General features: G+C 40.9%; 1 protein-coding gene across 3 annotated transcripts in view; it reads right to left on the bottom strand.

Moving 5' to 3' along the window:
* mapkbp1.S (mitogen-activated protein kinase binding protein 1 S homeolog) overlaps positions 1 to 18030 on the bottom strand; it is a 79177-nt gene that overhangs the window by 11043 nt on the left and 50104 nt on the right. For all 3 annotated transcript variants that reach the window (XM_018232260.2, XM_018232259.2, XM_018232261.2), the window contains exons 11-24: positions 16419 to 16565; positions 14161 to 14345; positions 13975 to 14066; positions 13369 to 13494; positions 13204 to 13274; positions 10264 to 10388; positions 9660 to 9735; positions 6973 to 7084; positions 6756 to 6819; positions 6044 to 6166; positions 5280 to 5374; positions 5095 to 5162; positions 3455 to 3673; positions 1085 to 1242 (exon numbers count right to left, since the gene is read on the bottom strand). In XM_018232260.2, coding sequence (XP_018087749.1) covers positions 1085 to 1242; positions 3455 to 3673; positions 5095 to 5162; positions 5280 to 5374; positions 6044 to 6166; positions 6756 to 6819; positions 6973 to 7084; positions 9660 to 9735; positions 10264 to 10388; positions 13204 to 13274; positions 13369 to 13494; positions 13975 to 14066; positions 14161 to 14345; positions 16419 to 16565 — 1661 coding nt within the window. The remainder of the gene's footprint in view (positions 1 to 1084; positions 1243 to 3454; positions 3674 to 5094; positions 5163 to 5279; positions 5375 to 6043; positions 6167 to 6755; positions 6820 to 6972; positions 7085 to 9659; positions 9736 to 10263; positions 10389 to 13203; positions 13275 to 13368; positions 13495 to 13974; positions 14067 to 14160; positions 14346 to 16418; positions 16566 to 18030) is intronic.

Here is an 18030-nt window from a genome sequence, read left to right as displayed (position 1 = left end):
AATTGTGGCTATAGAGAAAACAGGGCCTGCATCCTGAAAATAGGCTGCTAATCCCCATAAATATGCAAATTAGTCTCCCATAGTCTCCCATACTGGCGGTTGAGATTGTATTTACACCAGTTTTCACATCAAAAAATGCTTCCTCCACTTTTGTGAATTCACCCGCCCCCCCCCATATGTGCCTGCCTAGTGGTATCTATCGAGGCACAGGGCTTCAATTTAATTCAGTAAACCAGTATTTCTACTACTTACTAAAAATTATAGCATAAGTCCCAGTGGATTGGCTTTATTATTATAATTACTATTATTATTATTATTATTTTGCATGGAATTAATGGGATTATAGAAAGTAATCATAAAAATAGCAAAAGTCTAATTATAAAGACATGCTTCCCTTAAATAACACCAGGGCCACCATCAGAAATCGCAGGACCCCATACGGAAAAATGTCATGGGCCCCCTGGGCCCAAAAAAAACATTGGTGGCTATGGTTCCCACATGTTAATAAAAAAATATTAGTGGCTAGGACCCCACATGGGGAACAAATTGGTTGCCAGGCCCCCCCCACGTTATAAGAAAATTGGTAGCCAGGGCCCCCCTTAAACGTCCATGTAAAAAAACTTACCTTTAGGGGGGCCCTGCCATGTTGCACTTACTTCATTAGTGTGGCCCACCTGCTGTCAGTGAGCTGCCAACTACAGAAGGGAGGAGGGGAGCACAGGTGGCTGCATCTTCTTCCAGTGACAGCATTTTCTTCCCTTATTGGTCACAGAATTCCTGGTAAAGCTGCATGGTGATTGGATGAGGTGGAGGGGAAGTTCAAACCTCAGCTATCCAATCCCTTAGCAGGTCAACCGGGACTTAAACTCAGTGACCAATAAGGGGAAGTAATGGACAGAAGATACCTCCCCTTGTGCTCCTGCCTTCCCAAAGTCAGCAGCTCTCCAAAAGCAGGGGGCCCGGCTAATCAAGAAAGTGCGGCGTGGCTGGGCCCCCCTTACCCTCGGGGCCCCCTACAACTCTCCCCCCCTGATGGCTGCCCTGAATAACACAGTAAGGAAATGAAATTAATTTTAGAAGATACCCGCATCTTTCCAAAGACTCGTCCTCCTCCAATTCAGGGTAGATGGTACATTCTTTGCCTTCTGGTGTCTCCACATCAGGCTTGAACACGGTTTCCTCACAGGACATAAGACGGATAACTCTAGGGCGAGACCGACTGCCTATGGGACCAAAAGGTGACTGGGGAGAAAGCACAGAGAATCAGCAAACATGTAGGTGATGTGCCTTGTCTTGTTCAAGCAACAACTGATGTAGTCACACAGTAAGCTTCCATTACCAACCAGGTGCACAATTAATCTACTACAGGTATGAGATCAGTTATCTGGAAACCAGTTATCCAGAAAGCGCAGAATAAAGGAAAAGCAGTCTCCCATTAACTCTATTTTATACAAATTTTCAAAAATGATTTCCCTTTTCTCTGTAGTAATAAAACAGTATCTTGTACTTGATCCAAACAAAGATATAATTAATCCTTATTGGAAGCAGAACCAGAGTATTGGGTTTATTTCCTGTTTAAATGATTTTCTAGTAGACTTAAGGCATGAAGATCCAAATTACAGAAAGATCCATTATCTGGAAAGCACCATGCCCCGAGCATTCTGGATAACAGGTCCCACACCTGTACAACAACCAACCAGTACCTAACTTTCACTGGTCTGCAATAAAGCAAAGATCTAATTGATCGCTACAAGTTGACAATGGTGCAATGCAATACCTACGTGAATATATTAGGGTTAGCATATGTTAATACTTGCGAATGACCAATAAGAGGCTGTATCATTCCATTGTATATGAAGAGTAACAGTTAACATATAAATGGCTTCCAACAGTTTTCAAATGTTTCAAATGCAGCCAACAAGTAAATACTATAATAAACTTAGATGGGAATATAAAGGAGTAGCGCACTGTTTATTGAAAAGATTGCGGCCCATTATGTGCTAAAAAAGGTCTGAGCACTAAAGAAATGTGCAGTGGTATTTGCGGGGGAAAATGCATTTACACTTTGTGATAATGTACCTGTATATACTCGAGTATAAGCCAAGCCAAGTATAAGCCGAGGTACCTAATTTTACCTAAAAAAACTGGGAAAACTTATTGACTCGAGTATAAGCCTAGACACAACTACAGCCCTGTCTCCCAGCAGCGCACATTCCGCCAAAGCGACCCCCCCATCGATCAACCGGACTTCGTTGCAAAGTTGATGGTGACAGAGAATTGCCAAACGGATTACTGTGTGCATTGTCCCACTGTCCCACTACCATGTGCAGAGGGTGCTGTGTGATATTGCCATCACTGTTATTCTTTCATATAACCAACAGAGGGCGCTGTGTGATATTGCAGTCACTGTTAATCCTTCATATACCCAACAGATGGCGCTGTGTGATATTGCAGTCACTGTTATTCTTTCATATAACCAACAGATGGTGCTGTGTGATATTGCAGTCTCTGTTATTCTTTCATATAAGCAACAGAGGGTGCTGTGTGATATTGCAGTCACTGTTATTCTTTCATATAACCAACAGAGGGTGCTGTGTGATATTGCAGTCACTGTTAATCCTTCATATACCCAACAGATGGCGCTGTGTGATATTGCAGTCACTGTTATTCTTTCATATAACCAACAGAGGGTGCTGTGTGATATTGCAGTCACTGTTATTCTTTCATATAACCAACAGAGGGCGCACTGTTATTCTTTCGTATAACCAACAGAGGGTGCTGTGTGATATTGCAGTCTCTCCCCAAGCGAACTTTTGGTATAGGAATGATTAAAAGTGACTGCAATCTCAGCTACTGCCCGCTGACTCGAGTATAAGCCGAGGTAGACTTTTTCAGCACATTTTGGATGCTGAAAAACTCTGCTTATACTCGAGTATATACAGTAGATCTTACATTTAATTCTATTAAATGGGAACATTACATGAAACAATTTCTTATAAAATTTAATTATACACAAAAGGACTTTTATATATCCTAAACAAGAGATGTACATTTCCCCAAATATATTAATAAATTCTAGAGATGCGAGATGAGTCCAGGATTCCGTTGAGGATTCGGCCATGATTTGGCCGAATCCTTCTACCCGGCCGAACTGAATACAAATTTGCGTATGCAAATTAGAGTTGGGGAGGGAAATTGCTTTTTGTCAAAAAACAAGGAAGTAAAAAATGTTTCTCCTTCCCACCCCTAATCTGCATGTGCAAATTCGGATTCAGTATTCGGCCTAATCTTCAGACGAATCCAAAATAGTGGATTTGGTGCATCCCTAATAATTTCCCTCTGAATGTTTGTACTCCAAGCACTTCAAGTTCCTATCATGCTACTAATCCTACAGTCATCTTACACATGAATAAAATGAGATTTCCACCCAAATATATGTTTTACTATTTCTCACCTGGTTGCTTGAATTATTTGAGTCCACAAACTCCATTCCCAGCCCCTTGGTAGGCTGGAAGCCAATAATGTCATCACACGGGGCAAAGGAATCCAGTTGTCTTAGATCAAGCATGGACTTAACAGTCATCTCAATGTTACCAGCAGGTTGGGACCAACGAACACGTTGTCTGGGCATCTTACTTAGGCCGTCGCATCTTTCTGAAGATTTCTTTGTACCCTGGGGTATATTTAAAAAAAATGAAAAAATGTATTGGGTGCAGACACAGGAGAGAATGGATGCACACAGATTGGCTTTGTACACAGGCCGAGTATTAGCCCTGTATGGCATAAATACATAAAAAAGGCATTTACTTTGCTTAGTGTACAGTTGTGAGTCTTTCAGCTTTTACACTACCTTACCCTAACCACTCCAGGTTTTTTCCTGTTTGTTTGCTCCCAAAGACCTCATAAAAGAGTCAATATAAAACAGATTTTTAGATCTCAGTTCATTTCTTTATTGGTGATCAGGTTACCCAATTTAGCAACTCAGGGTTTCAATTGGGCAGCACAGTGGCCCAGTGGGTAAGCTGGGGTCCTCAGTTGTTTTCTTGTCCGGGAACTGTCTGCAAGATGTTCTCCCCGAGTGTGTGAAGCTTTTCTTCGGGTAGTCCACTTTCCTCCCACAAAAAACGTATAGGCAGGTTAATTGGTTCCTGATAAAATTGGCCTAAAGGTCTCCATACACAGGACATATTAAATCGGCAGCTTATTGGGCAGTGTATGGGGCAATCAGATGGGTTTCCCCCTGATCGTTATCTGCCCAAAAGTTGGCCAAATGTGGATCGTGCAGGTTTAAAAATCCCATGGTCAAGGGCTGCATAGGTTCACTGATTAGGTCCTCGATCTGACCGCCCATATTCTCCTCGTTGTGATACGATCGTTGGGCCCTAGAGCCCACTATCCAATCAAACAAAGTCACCCAAAACGAGCAAATCTCTGTATCTATGACCACCATTAAGGTGGCCATACACAGAGATCTGCATAGAGACACACACAGAGATCCGCTCATCCAAACAAGCGGATCTCTCCCCGATACGCCCACCTTGAGGTGGACAATATCGTGGGCCCTAGGGCCCAACAATCGGATTATAATGGATGGCATAAGGGCAGTCGGATCACGGGACCACATCAACAAACAGATGCAGTCCGATGGGATTTTTACCCCTGCGCGATTCTTGGCCAGTTATCGATCGGGGAATCCCATCGGAGGGTCCCACAACGGGCCAATAAGCTGCCGACTCAGTCTGTCAGCAGTCTATTTGCCCCTGTATGGCCGCCTTTAGTGTGTGAATGTGATAGGGACCTTAAACTGTAAGCTCCACTGGGGCAGGAACTGAAAGGAATGATGTATAATCTCTGTGTCTACACTAATTATATATAAAAAATATATATATATTTTTTTTTAAATAAAAACCCAGGATACATTTAGTATCTTAGATATTTTTCAGCCACATGAATATGAATGGAAAACCTTGAATGGGCAGGAGGCGCACCTCCATAACATTTCTAATAGATCAAATTGATCCTTGCTATCTGTTATCTAGGTATACTGTATGGTCTGTAGGCAATAGTATTTTGCAGAGACATCACTAAACTCACCCTTGTCATATCCCAATAAGAACTGCTTCTCCCAAAAGAACTGGAGGCACTGGAAGTCTTATCAGACCCTACAGAAAAGAAAGCATGTCATACAATAAAGGCTAACTTAATTAAAACCATAAATGTATATAAACAGAGAATTAAGTAACAATTTGATAAAAATCAGCATTAGGGAAGGTCCTTGCCTGCCATATCCTCATCACTTCCATCTTCAACCCCTTCTTTGTCACTGTCTGATGACATTGCAGGGGCAGTAGACATAACAGCAATGGTCTCTCGCCTGTAAATATCAAATTATTAATTAAAACACACACAAATGTTACAACCACAGAACAAACAGGAGAACCATTCTTCACCAACTTTAACGGAAGCACATGCGCCATCAATATGCAGTGGGAAAATGCATGCAACTGCCTAGAGAGTCCATTAAAAAATAGTATTAAAACACAAATAAACAAACAATGTTCACATACGGACATTTATCTTGCAAACCTGTCTTCAAAAGACACTGCTTTGGAGACAGTCCCAGATGCAGAAATGTTATGGGAAATGTTACAGCAAGGACTGTGCATGTTTTAATGTGGCCATAGACGCAAAGATCTGCTTGTTTGGCGACATCGCCAAACGAGAGGATCTTTCCCCGATATGCCATTAACGAGCATGGCTATATCGGGGGTATTCTAATTGTTCTGGCCTATGGCTGAACGATTCGATTATGATGTGCCATGGGCTCCGGTGGGATCGGTCGGGTCAAAATCAAACCTGACCGATCGACCAAACGACCGATCTCCGCCAGACGAAAGCTGTCGGCACTCCCCATACAAGATCCGAAAATCGTACGAATCCTCGATACGTACGATAGGATCTGTGTGTCTATGGCCACCTTTAGACTAGGGTACACTGTCAAGCAGATTGCCCAGTGTGTACCTTTAATTGACCGACCCAGTACCTTGCATTCGGAGTTTTGTGCGGTGCAGACATCTCCACTTGCTTGCTACGCTGTCTGACTTCAGCCAATCTCTGGCGCATATTAATGGTCATCTCTGAGCTTAGCCTCCAGATGAAAATGCAGCTGCAAGGAACACATTTTTATTCTCAAAATGTTTTCTTTAGCTTCCTCCTCAAACATTTTTTCCTACGACAAACAACTCAGCCATGCTGATTTGACAGCAATACAATGCAAATAACTGACCAGTGATGGATTCAAGTGATTCACCTTGAAACAATGAATGGCCAATTCAATGCAACTTTTCAATTGGTCTTCATTATTAAAAAACAAATGCTCGTAAAGCTATAAATGTATTGTACCATGTATTGTGCAAATGTATTGTCATTGAGCTTTTCATTACTCATCTTTCTATTCGTGCCCTCTCCTACTCTCCTAATGAGACCGACATGCCGGTCTCACTGTCAGATTACCGAAGACCCAGAAGATGGCTGCCGTTCAATGAATCTGCACCGAGAAGTAGGTAAAAAGTATGGGGCATTAGCCCGTAGTAGCAGCTAAGCTGAGGGGAGGGGGTCTATGTGGGGTAGGGGTTTTTTTTTAATAAGGGGTTTGTTTCTCCTTTCATTTGTTTGCAGCCAAAAAATGCTTTTCTGTAGAAAATCCATTCTAGAATGACCACTGGGTTATGTTTTATTGGCTGCTTGTTTCTTACCTGTCTCCGGACACAGATATCAAGTGTTTGCAGTCATTGGTAAACTTCATCCCCGTTACAACCTCTGATATGGAAACACCAAAACAAAACAGTCACCAACTTACATGATAATGTACATTAAATGTAATGTATTGTAAATTAAATGTACAGACATTTTCTCCTCCCAATTTAACTAATTTAACACGGTAGGATTACATGTAGTTACTTTCTACTTTACCTGAGTGCCCAAACATGGTGGCCACACACTCGCCAGAGTAGAAATCAAAGACGGACAAGTTCTTGTCTGAGCAGCTTGTGGCAATATACAATCCTGAAGGGTCTGTTTGAACCTAGAGAGACAATTATAGCAATAATTAACTCACACTAAAAAGGCCGAAATAGTGTATGAGCTTTCAACCATCTTGAACACTGTGGACTTGCTATTTGGACAAAATGAGTGCATCGTGAAAGGACTGATGGGCAGGCTGAGCCTATACACACGGGATGCTCCATTATAGACAAGTTGCTACAACTATACTTTTGTAGCGTTGGGTGCATGCTGCTTTGCAACTGCCAAAGGAACCAATTATTCATAGAAAAATTCCCACTGCAGCACTGAATTTATTTGTGTCAAAGACTAGGCAACGTTTTGGGCTCCTGCCCTTTCTCAAGCCTACATGTTTGTGCAATAGACTGACTTATATAATGCAACATAAGGAGGAGCATATCGGCTCCACCCATTCCCCTAAGAGTACAACTCCCATGATCCTCAGTGAACCATCACAAGTGTCAAATACATTTGTTGCCATACAAGTTATCCACAACAAAACATTTTGGGGGGAATTCACAAAAGTGTCGGTAAAATAAGTAACCCCAGAAGTGGCGGTCGACAAATTTGTAAAATGTCGTACGAACGGCAAATTCACAAAGGCAGATGTTACCATCTCTGAACGTCTCGTAAGTCCGACAATTTTCTAAAATGTCGTATATCTTTTCATCGTACAAACGACATTTACCAAGACTTTTCAAAAGACAATTTGACCGACATTTTCATTTTGGAGAGCCTAAAGTGTCTGAAAAATTGTCGGTAAAAAAAATGAGTTTACGAGTAATTCATAAGAATGTCGGGAAAAGTGGCGCGAAAAAACCACGCCCACTGTTAACGACACTAATTCAAAAGTGTCGTACATGTCGGAAAATTGGCGGAGAAATGCTCTGTGAATTTGTCGGCTGTTGCTACGACACTTTCAACGACATTTTAAAGACATTTTTTCGTTCCCGACACTTTTGTGAATTCCCCCCTTTGTGTTATACATAATCACATGGGATGCATTCTGGACAGATGGTTCTGGCCAAACTTCTCATCATGTTCAACCACCGTGTGACTATGGCTACTTTTGCTTTAAATTGGACGGCCATGTAAAGCGAAACAATCATCCTGCCATTTTCACCACACTGTTTAATGGGAAGCTGTAAAGGAGTTGTAGCAGTCTAAAAAAACCAGAGGGAACATTATCCTCAGATTAAAAAAGGGACAGACTCCTAAATGGACAGCAACAGTTTATAGAGATGATAAACCAAAATGCTAAGGTTCACCTCCCATAATATTCTTATATTTCTGGCCAAGGGCATCCAACTTGTGGCCCAAAGACAACCTGAAGCCACCAATGAGCTCTACTGAATTCATTGTACGATATTAAAAATCCATTATGACCATACTTTGAAACATAACCTATAGGGGATATTCAAGCCACATTTATGGACAGTTGCAGTCAATCGGGGCCACAAGATTCAATGTGATATTGGAACGGTATTCTGAGCCTCTCACAATCCAGATTGCTGTAATGTGACCAATAGAATATCTCAACACAAATTTTACAAACCAAGCCTATGCATATTATATTAAAAGAAAAGCTATTCAAATGATATACTGCACCATCCTTGCACTCTAAGGGCAGAGACACACACTCAGATTTGGGGAGATTAGTCGCCTGGTGACAAATCTACTCTTCTTCGGCGACTAATCTCCTCAAACTGCCTTCCCGCCGGCTCGAATGTAAATGGCAGACAGAATGGCACTCTGAGCGCTTCGTTTTCTGAAGTCGCCCGAAGTTTCCTCATGTGGCAACTTCAGACGACTTCAGATGATATTCTAGCCGACGGTAAGGCAGTTCGGGGAGATTAGTCGACCGAAGAAGAGGAGATTTGAATCTGCTTGCCTCAACCCAAAAGCAAGTTATCCAGCTATAGAGTTCCTTCCAAGACAAAACAATCGCTTGGTACAAACACTGGGCCGAGCAGCCTGCCCCTATGCCCACAATACAATGGCTGATTGCTTAAAGATACCTAGAATTATAAATTATACATAGATTATAATATATATACTACATATAAGCAATTTATTCCCGATTGGGTGTTGCACAGTGATACAGTCCTCTCCCAAGGGGCCAAACAATTGCACTTGCACATGGGTGGCCAATTAGTAGGGATGCACCGAATCCAGGATTCGGCCTTTTTCAGCAGGATTCGGATTCAGCGGAATCCTTCTGTCCGGCCGAACCGAATCCTAATTTGCATATGCAAATTAGGGGCGGGGAGGGAAATTGCGTGACTTTTTGTCAGAAAACAAGGAAGTAAAAAATGTTTTCCCCTTCCCACCCCTAATTGCATATGCAAATTAGGGTTCGGATTCGGTTCGGTATTCGGCCGAATCCTTCGTGAAGGATTCGGGGGTTCGGCCGAATCCAAAAAAGTGGATTCGGTGCATCCCTACCAATTAGAAAACAAGCAGATATTTACATGTATGGACAGCGTTTTAGAGGAAGGTAAACAGGGGTTAAGTATCATACAAGACTAGAATGAAAACCTCTAAAGACAGGAGATCTCTTGCCAAGAATAATTGTATACATATTTCTGTATGCTTACTTTAATTAAGGTCCCATCTTCACTTTGTGATCCTTTGTACAACTTTTTTTGCTTTCCGCTGCTAATGTTAAAGATCCTAAGACAAAAGAATAGTGTGAGTAGGGTTATACTCTGTATGCAGAGCAGGGGAATGCTTGGGAGAACAACATAAATTATATACCCACCATTTACAAAATAACAAAGTACAACAAAAGAGACAAAATATCTTTTTTAAAATAGCAAAAGAGACAAAATATCTTATTTAAAAAAGCAATTTTCTCAGTAATAATAAAACAGTAGCTTGAACTTAATTGTCACTTAAGCTGCATAAATCCTTAATGGTGGCAAAATGATCCTATTAGGATCAGTGTTCAGACTAAAGTTAAGGTGATCTAATTTACAGAAAGATGCCATCCGGAAACCCCAGGTTCCAAGCGGAAACCCCAGGTTCCAAGCATTCTGGATAACAGACCCCATACCTGTACTGAGAATTTTACTGTATAACCGTAAAAGAGGTGATCTGGAATGTGATGGGAGTTTGGGACATGATCAACATCAGCAACTTTAGATCATCTGTGAAGTCTGAGCACTTGTGTTCCACGAGGTATAGAAATATGAATCCTACCTTATATTACGGTCTTGACAGCCTATGGCAGCATATTTCAGGCTAGGATCAACATCCATGTCATACAGAGTGGTTTTCTGTACAATATGATGAGTACGAGTAAAGTGAACTGCCGCGTCCCCTACCTAAGGATGAAGTGACATTTGTAAACCAAAATGTACAATACTGCTAGAGAATGTAAATATCAACTTTTTAGAGCACCATGATAACTACTTTTATAGGGACATTATCACCCAGCCTTTTTGTTAACACCTAAGAAATATTTAATTGCACTTTTTTTCTTTTTTTTTTTTTTAAAGAAATAGGCACTTTCTAGTTGCATAAGGACACTGGCAGGGGGTTTTGCCTGTGGACACCGTGGTTTAGTATGAATTTATGTCAAGTCCATTGGGTATATTTATATTTATTTAAAGATTTAAAGAGTGAAGTTAGAGGTCGCCACAGTCCTCTAGAGTGAAATTTCACCACTCTCTATTCATTTCTATGGGATTTTTAAAAGAGTATTTATCAATGGGTGAAAGTGAAAGTTCATCCTTTGATAAATAGGCCTTTCAAAATCCCATAGAAATGAACTAACTTCACTCTTTGATAAATATACCCTCATGACAATCACCATGAAGGGCAGAGAGAAGCAGACGGACACCATGGAAGCCATGCACCATGACACAATGCCCAAAATGTAAGAGTTGTCAGAATCTCTCTGATGACTGTCAGAATCTCTCTTGATGTAGGGTGGCTGATATACAGCCTCTTCCTCTTATTAATACCCCCTCCAACTTCAACAATCAGTAAGCAGGGGTGTTTGCCCCATGGCCAAACAGTAGCTTGTTTATATACTATACTATAGTAGTACTTATCTGTTATCTACTGTGTATCCTGTGCTTGAATGGCTGCCCCCATGGCTACACAGCAACTTGTTTATATAAACTATAGTAGTACTTATCTGTTATCTACTGTGTATCCTGTGCTTGAATGGCTGCCCCCATGGCTACACAGCAACTTGTTTATATAAACTATAGTAGTACTTATCTGTTATCTACTGAGTATCCTGTGCTTGAATGGCTGCCCCCATGGCTACACAGCAGCTTGTTTATATAAACTATATTAGTACTTATCTGTTATCTACTGTGTATCCTGTGCTTGAATGGCTGCCCCCATGGCTACACAGAAGCTTGTTTATATAAATTATAGTAGTACTTATCTGTTATCTACTGTGTATCCTGTGCTTGAATGGCTGCCCCCATGGCTACACAGCAGCTTGTTTATATAAACTATAGTAGTACTTATCTGTTATCTACTGAGTATCCTGTGCTTGAATGGCAGTCCCATGGCTACACAGCAGCTTGTTTATATAAACTATAGTAGTACTTATCTGTTATCTACTGTGTATCCTGTGCTTGAATGGCTGCCCCCATGGCTACACAGCAGCGTGTTTATATAAACTATAGTAGTACTTATCTGTTATCTACTGTGTATCCTGTGCTTGAATGGCTGCCCCCATGGCTACACATCAGCTTGTTTATATAAACTATAGTAGTACTTATCTGTTATCTACTGTGTATCCTGTGCTTGAATGGCTGCCCCCATGGCTACACAGCAGCTTGTTTATATAAACTATAGTAGTACTTATCTGTTATCTACTGTGTATCCTGTGCTTGAATGGCTGCCCCCATGGCTACACAGCAGCTTGTTTATATAAACTATAATAGTACTTATCTGTTATCTACTGTGTATCCTGTGCTTGAATGGCTGCCCCCATGGCTACACAGCAGCTTGTTTATATAAACTATAGTAGTACTTATCTGTAATCTACTGTGTATCCTGTGCTTGAATGGCTGCCCCCATGGCTACACAGCAGCTTGTTTATATAAACTATAGTAGTACTTATCTGTTATCTACTGTGTATCCTGTGCTTGAATGGCTGCCCCCATGGCTACACAGCAGCTTGTTTATATAAACTATAGTAGTACTTATCTGTTATCTACTGTGTATCCTGTGCTTGAATGGCTGCCCCCATGGCTACACAGCAGCTTGTTTATATAAACTATAGTAGTACTTATCTGTTCTCTACTGTGTATCCTGTGCTTGAATGGCTGCCCCCATGGCTACACAGCAGCTTGTTTATATAAACTATAGTAGTACTTATCTGTTATCTACTGTGTATCCTGTGCTTGACTGGCTGTCCCCATGGCTACACAGCAGCTTGTTTATATAAACTATAGTAGTACTTATCTGTTATCTACTGTGTATCCTGTGCTTGACTGGCTGTCCCCATGGCTACACAGCAGCTTGTTTATATAAACTATAGTAGTACTTATCTGTTATCTACTGTGTATCCTGTGCTTGAATGGCTGCCCCCATGGCTACACAGCAGCTTGTTTATATAAACTATAGTAGTACTTATCTGTTATCTACTGTGTATCCTGTGCTTGAATGGCTGCCCCCATGGCTACACAGCAGCTTGTTTATATAAACTATAGTAGTACTTATCTGTTCTCTACTGTGTATCCTGTGCTTGAATGGCTGCCCCCATGGCTACACAGCAGCTTGTTTATATAAACTATAGTAGTACTTATCTGTTCTCTACTGTGTATCCTGTGCTTGAATGGCTGCCCCCATGGCTACACAGCAGCTTGTTTATATAAACTATAGTAGTACTTATCTGTTCTCTACTGTGTATCCTGTGCTTGAATGGCTGCCCCCATGGCTACACAGCAGCTTGTTTATATAAACTATAGTAGTACTTATCTGTTCTCTACTGTGTATCCTGTGCTTGAATGGCTGCCCCCATGGCTACACAGCAACTTGTTTATATAAACTATAGTTGTGTTTCTGAAGCAAACACACAAGTTTTACCAGTGCAGCAAATTCGTTTTTTAGTGTTACCGGTCCTTTAAGATACCTGTATTACTGGCACTGGTGTGGTAATTAGACATTTACCTTGTCAGCAGTGCGGAAGTAGATGCTCTTATCTGCGCCACAGCTGATCATCTGAACTTTTCCATCATTTGCTGGAGAAAAAGAATGCAGTGCTGACTAAAATAAAGTCTCAATCAAATTAATCAAAAGTTAAAAAAAATACTGGAAGGAAAATAAAAAAATCACCAGCAAACTTCACGGCAGTGATGGAAGAAGAGTGATCGTCCAATGTCTGCTGAAGGCTGTAATCCTTAGTGGCATCCAACACGTGGATGAGTCTGTCCCGGCTGGCAGAAGCCAACAGACTAAGCCCTGTACAGAAGTCAGAACAGATTTTCATGGTGGGAAGGAAACTTATTACAGAAGATGAGGTGTAATCATGCATTTCACACAAGCAAAAGAACAGAACAAGAACTCAATACATTTTTAAGTAGGAGGACTTGAACCCACACAGGCATAATAATGACTATTGAGAAGAAGTCATATACAGGACACCTTTTGAGATATCGGAGTAAAAATTGAACATGGCATATTTCAGAGAGCGTGAACATAAAATGGAGATGGGAAAACTGCAAACATATAGACAGGCAGGTTGTAGTGCACAGAATGATGCAAAATAGTGGAGTAAAATTACAAAATTGTATAAAATAAATATAACATATCAGTCTCCATTTATATAGGGAGAGTTTTAATCAAAATAGAGATGCACCAAATCCATTTGGAATCTTGAACCAAATCTGAACCCTAAATTGCACAATTCAGAAAGAGAATATTATAACCGGTTCTTCTTACCTGTATCTGCCTTGGAATACTCTAAACAAAGGATCTCAGAATCATGAGCTTCTACTTTGAGCAGTTCTGTCATGTTTTGCAGTTCATGGACCCTGTTAGTGAAACAGAAAGGACAATAGAGAGACTAAGTCCAAAGCAACATGTCCTTGCAAATCTATATTCCGGCTAAATCTTCAGTGTCATCACCTGAGTGTCCCAGTTCGGTCGCCAGATGCCAAATGCTGCCCATTTGGACTCACACACACAGAGCGTATGCCAACTTTGGTATCCAGAGCTTGGTGATCTACCTTGTCCCCTAGACCAGCGGAGTTGTACTCTGTGTCCAGTAAGGCCTGGGTGTTATCATCAACCAGCATAATTTTCATCAAGTCCTGAGAAGACATTAATGGGATACTGACATGGGGAAAAAAATGTTTTTTCCCCCAAAATGCAAGAATTAATCGTGCTGCTCCACCAGAATTCTGCACTGAAATCCGTTTCTCAAAAGAGCAAACAGAGTGTGTTATATTTAATTTTGAAATCTGACATGGGGCTAGTCATATTGTCAGTTTCCCAGCTGCCCCCAGACATGTGCTCTGATAAACTTCAGTCACTCTTTACTGCTGTACTGCTAGTTGGAGTGATTTCGCCCCTCCCTTTCCCCCACAGCAGCCTAACAACAGAACAATGGGAAGGTAACCAGATAACAGCTCCCTAACACAAGATAACAGCTGCCTGGTAGATCTAAGAACAGCACTCAATAGTAAAATCCAGGTCCCACTGAGACACATTCAGTTACATTGAGTAGGAGAAACAACAGCCTGCCAGAAAGCAGTTCCATCCTAAAGTGCTGGCTCTTTCTGAAAGCACATGACCAGGCAAAATGACCTGAGATGCACCTACACACTAATATTACAACTAAAATATACACTTGCTGGTTCAGGAATTAAATTTTATATTGTAGAGTGAATTGTTTGCATTGTAATTTAGAAATAAAAAATACATCATAAAAATCATGACAGAATCCCTTTCAGCACATTTAAGTTCAGAACAAACATCCATGTGCCATGGATATCCGCCGTTTCCAAAACTGTATTTATGGCTGGTGCTGCACTAGGCACCGGACTTAGCTTACGCCCATCGCCAGCAGCTGATCACAAGGAAACTTTGGGGGAACTAAGCGCTGCATTGGTTTTACCACCGGTAATTTATAAATAGCCCAATGTTTTATATGCATACGTATAACATGCTACTCTGTAGTGGTGAAAAACGAACAGGTTTACATAGCAGATGACCTGTATAGAATACAATGGGTTTTGTTTCTATACAAAAAGAAAATAAACAGTGGTCAAACTTGGTGGAGAAGTCGGTCATGGGAACTAAAATTCACATTTTATTTTCAAAAATGCTGGTGACAAATGGTTTCAATAACAATGAGCCACAGGTTCCTGAGAAGGCACTCTTCTGCTGGCTGAAAACAGCAGTGGAAAATGAGACACAAGTGCCGTGAATTTAAGTCTTCATTTTGGAAAATTAAGCACTTTTTTTTATAGGATAGCACAAGACTGGGAGTCTAAGGGCTGAACTCCACCGACGAATGGATCCATCCCAGGCGCCAAATATCATGGGAGTGATAGAAAAATCGCAGGTATAAACTACATGTATACGACAAGACACAACTGTCGGATGTGAACCCCGCATGCTGTGTCATCCGACAGTCATGTTGTGTGTAGTTTGCACCTTGTCACATGCAATTTGTCGCCTGTGACGGATCCAACGAGAATCGTCTCTGGAGTTCAGCCCTAAAACAAATGTATCCTGCTTGTTTGCCTGTGTGGGGCCTGACCTAATTATATCTGGATGAAAATTGGGCAGATTTAAAAACCCTGTTGGGCTGAGGAATGCATCGGCTTCCTTGCTCCTGAAAGCACTCTTCACTATAAATAATTAAATTATCTGCAGCATCGTGCAGACCTCTTCCATTGGTATGCATTGTCTAAGCTATAATGCACACCGTTGGCTAATACCAAACGTGGCACTTTTCGGCTAACAGATAAATTCTGCCCCACGCCAAGAATAAGCCCCTCCTTTTTTTTTTGCAGGCTGAGACAAATGGATCCGCTACCATAAGCACCTCAATAAAAAAAAAAAGCTGTACAGCTTCTGCCTCCGCTGGGCTACTACACAAAGAAAATCCAAGCAGGGAATGTGAAATCAGTCATTTTTGGGCCATCCCCACTTGGCTGCATTTTGTGGGCACTTTGAGGAGGAAGCTGTACTAATCTGCTTCTCTCAGCCTGCAAAAAAAAAAAAAAAGAATAAAAAAAAAAGCTGAGGGCAGTGGAGCTACCGCTCTGTGTCCTCAGCCTAAACTGTTAGAGATCCATGCAAGCGTCTCATAATATCTGGAGGTCTGTGTTTCTTAACAGCGCCATGCAGGTACAAATAGGAGTATTATTACTCACATTACTTAAGATATTCCGATGCAAGGCAGTGCCATGTATGTTAGAAGTCTCCATGTTCCATAGACGTACTGTACTGTCTGAGGAGCACGTGATGAAGGAGTTGGGTGGAAGGCAGGCCTGGTTGCTATCTTTAATCTCTGGGTAGATCTAATGAAAAGGTGTAAAAAATTCTATATTAAAAAATGAAGAAATCCCAATACAAAAAAATACCAATGAAGTTCCCTGATGTATGACAATACACATCCCAACCCTAGGAAATAACTATTCTTCTTAAAATGATACTGACACTAAAAAAAACGACTCTTCTACAACTACCCATTAGTTTCAATCATTATTTTTCCCTGATAGGGCTGCTTTTGTAAGTAATTGCTACTAAACCTGACTGTCACTTCTCAACTAGTCTGTTAGAATTTCTGACACTAACAGAACAACACACAAATATGGCAGCCACCTGGCAGAAGACCATGGGGATTAGATAGGTAATGTAAAAGCATCTGGTGTTGGTATCCCTTTAAAGGACAAGGAAAGTGTAAAATAGAATAAGGCTAGAAATGCTGTATTTTGTATACTAAACATAAGCATGAACTTACTGCACCACAAGCCTAATCAAACAAATGATTTATGCTTTCAAAGTTGGCCACAGGGGTCACCATCTTGTAACTTAGTTATACATCTTTGCCTGACCCTGACCCTGCACATGCTCAGGTTGGTCTGGGCTGCTTAGGGATTGTCATAAACAAAGCTGCTTGAATTCTGCATGGCTGGTAAGTAAGGCGGGAGCTCCCCCTGCTGTTCATAAGTATGATTGTTTCCCTGCAGAGCAGTTAGGGACCGTCTGACAATTCCTATCCACAGCAGTAAATGAAGGGAGAATTTCACTGCATACAGTCAGGTTTCTTATAAAAGCTGTACACATTTTTTAATTAAAGTATATCGGAGAAAGGTTTATTTTTCATTAAAGAATGTAAAAATGGGATTTTATTGTTTTGCCTTTCCTTGTCCTTTAAGGCTTCATAAGATTAAACATGATTAACTGTAAATTCCTCTTAACTAATCCATTATCCAGAAACCTATTCTCCAGAAAGCCATGAATTAAAGGGAGGGCCATCTCCCATAGACTACACTTTAACCAAATAATTCAAAACATTTTTTAAACTATTTCCTTTTTCTCTAGAATAAAAACTGTACCTTGTACTTGATCCCAAATAAGTAATAGTTTATCCTTACTGGAGGCAATACAACCCTATTGGATATAATTAAGGTTTAAATGGTTCCTGAGCAGACTTAAGGCATGGTGATTCAAATTACGGAAAGACCCTTTATCTGGAAAACCCAATGTCCTGAACATTCTAAGTCCCATATCTGTAATAAATAGTAGTAGCGGTAGTATTTATTGTTATGTTTTCATATCAGAAAGCCACCATCTGCCTTCTTATAATGAAAAACATCTTTACGTGGCTGAATGGCAACTGCTATCATTATTTGTTGCAGTGATGTATGAATGTGTGTTCTGTACAGCATGCAGTATGGAGGGATGAATATCCAGCTGAAGGACACAAAGCCATAAGTGAGTAAGAGGGAACTCGCTTAAAGATGTGAATTTGTCATAGAA

This window comes from Xenopus laevis, chromosome 8S, assembly GCF_017654675.1.
Source record: "Xenopus laevis strain J_2021 chromosome 8S, Xenopus_laevis_v10.1, whole genome shotgun sequence".
Classification (NCBI taxonomy): Eukaryota; Metazoa; Chordata; class Amphibia; order Anura; family Pipidae; genus Xenopus; species Xenopus laevis.
This window is presented reverse-complemented; position numbering and strand designations above follow the sequence as displayed.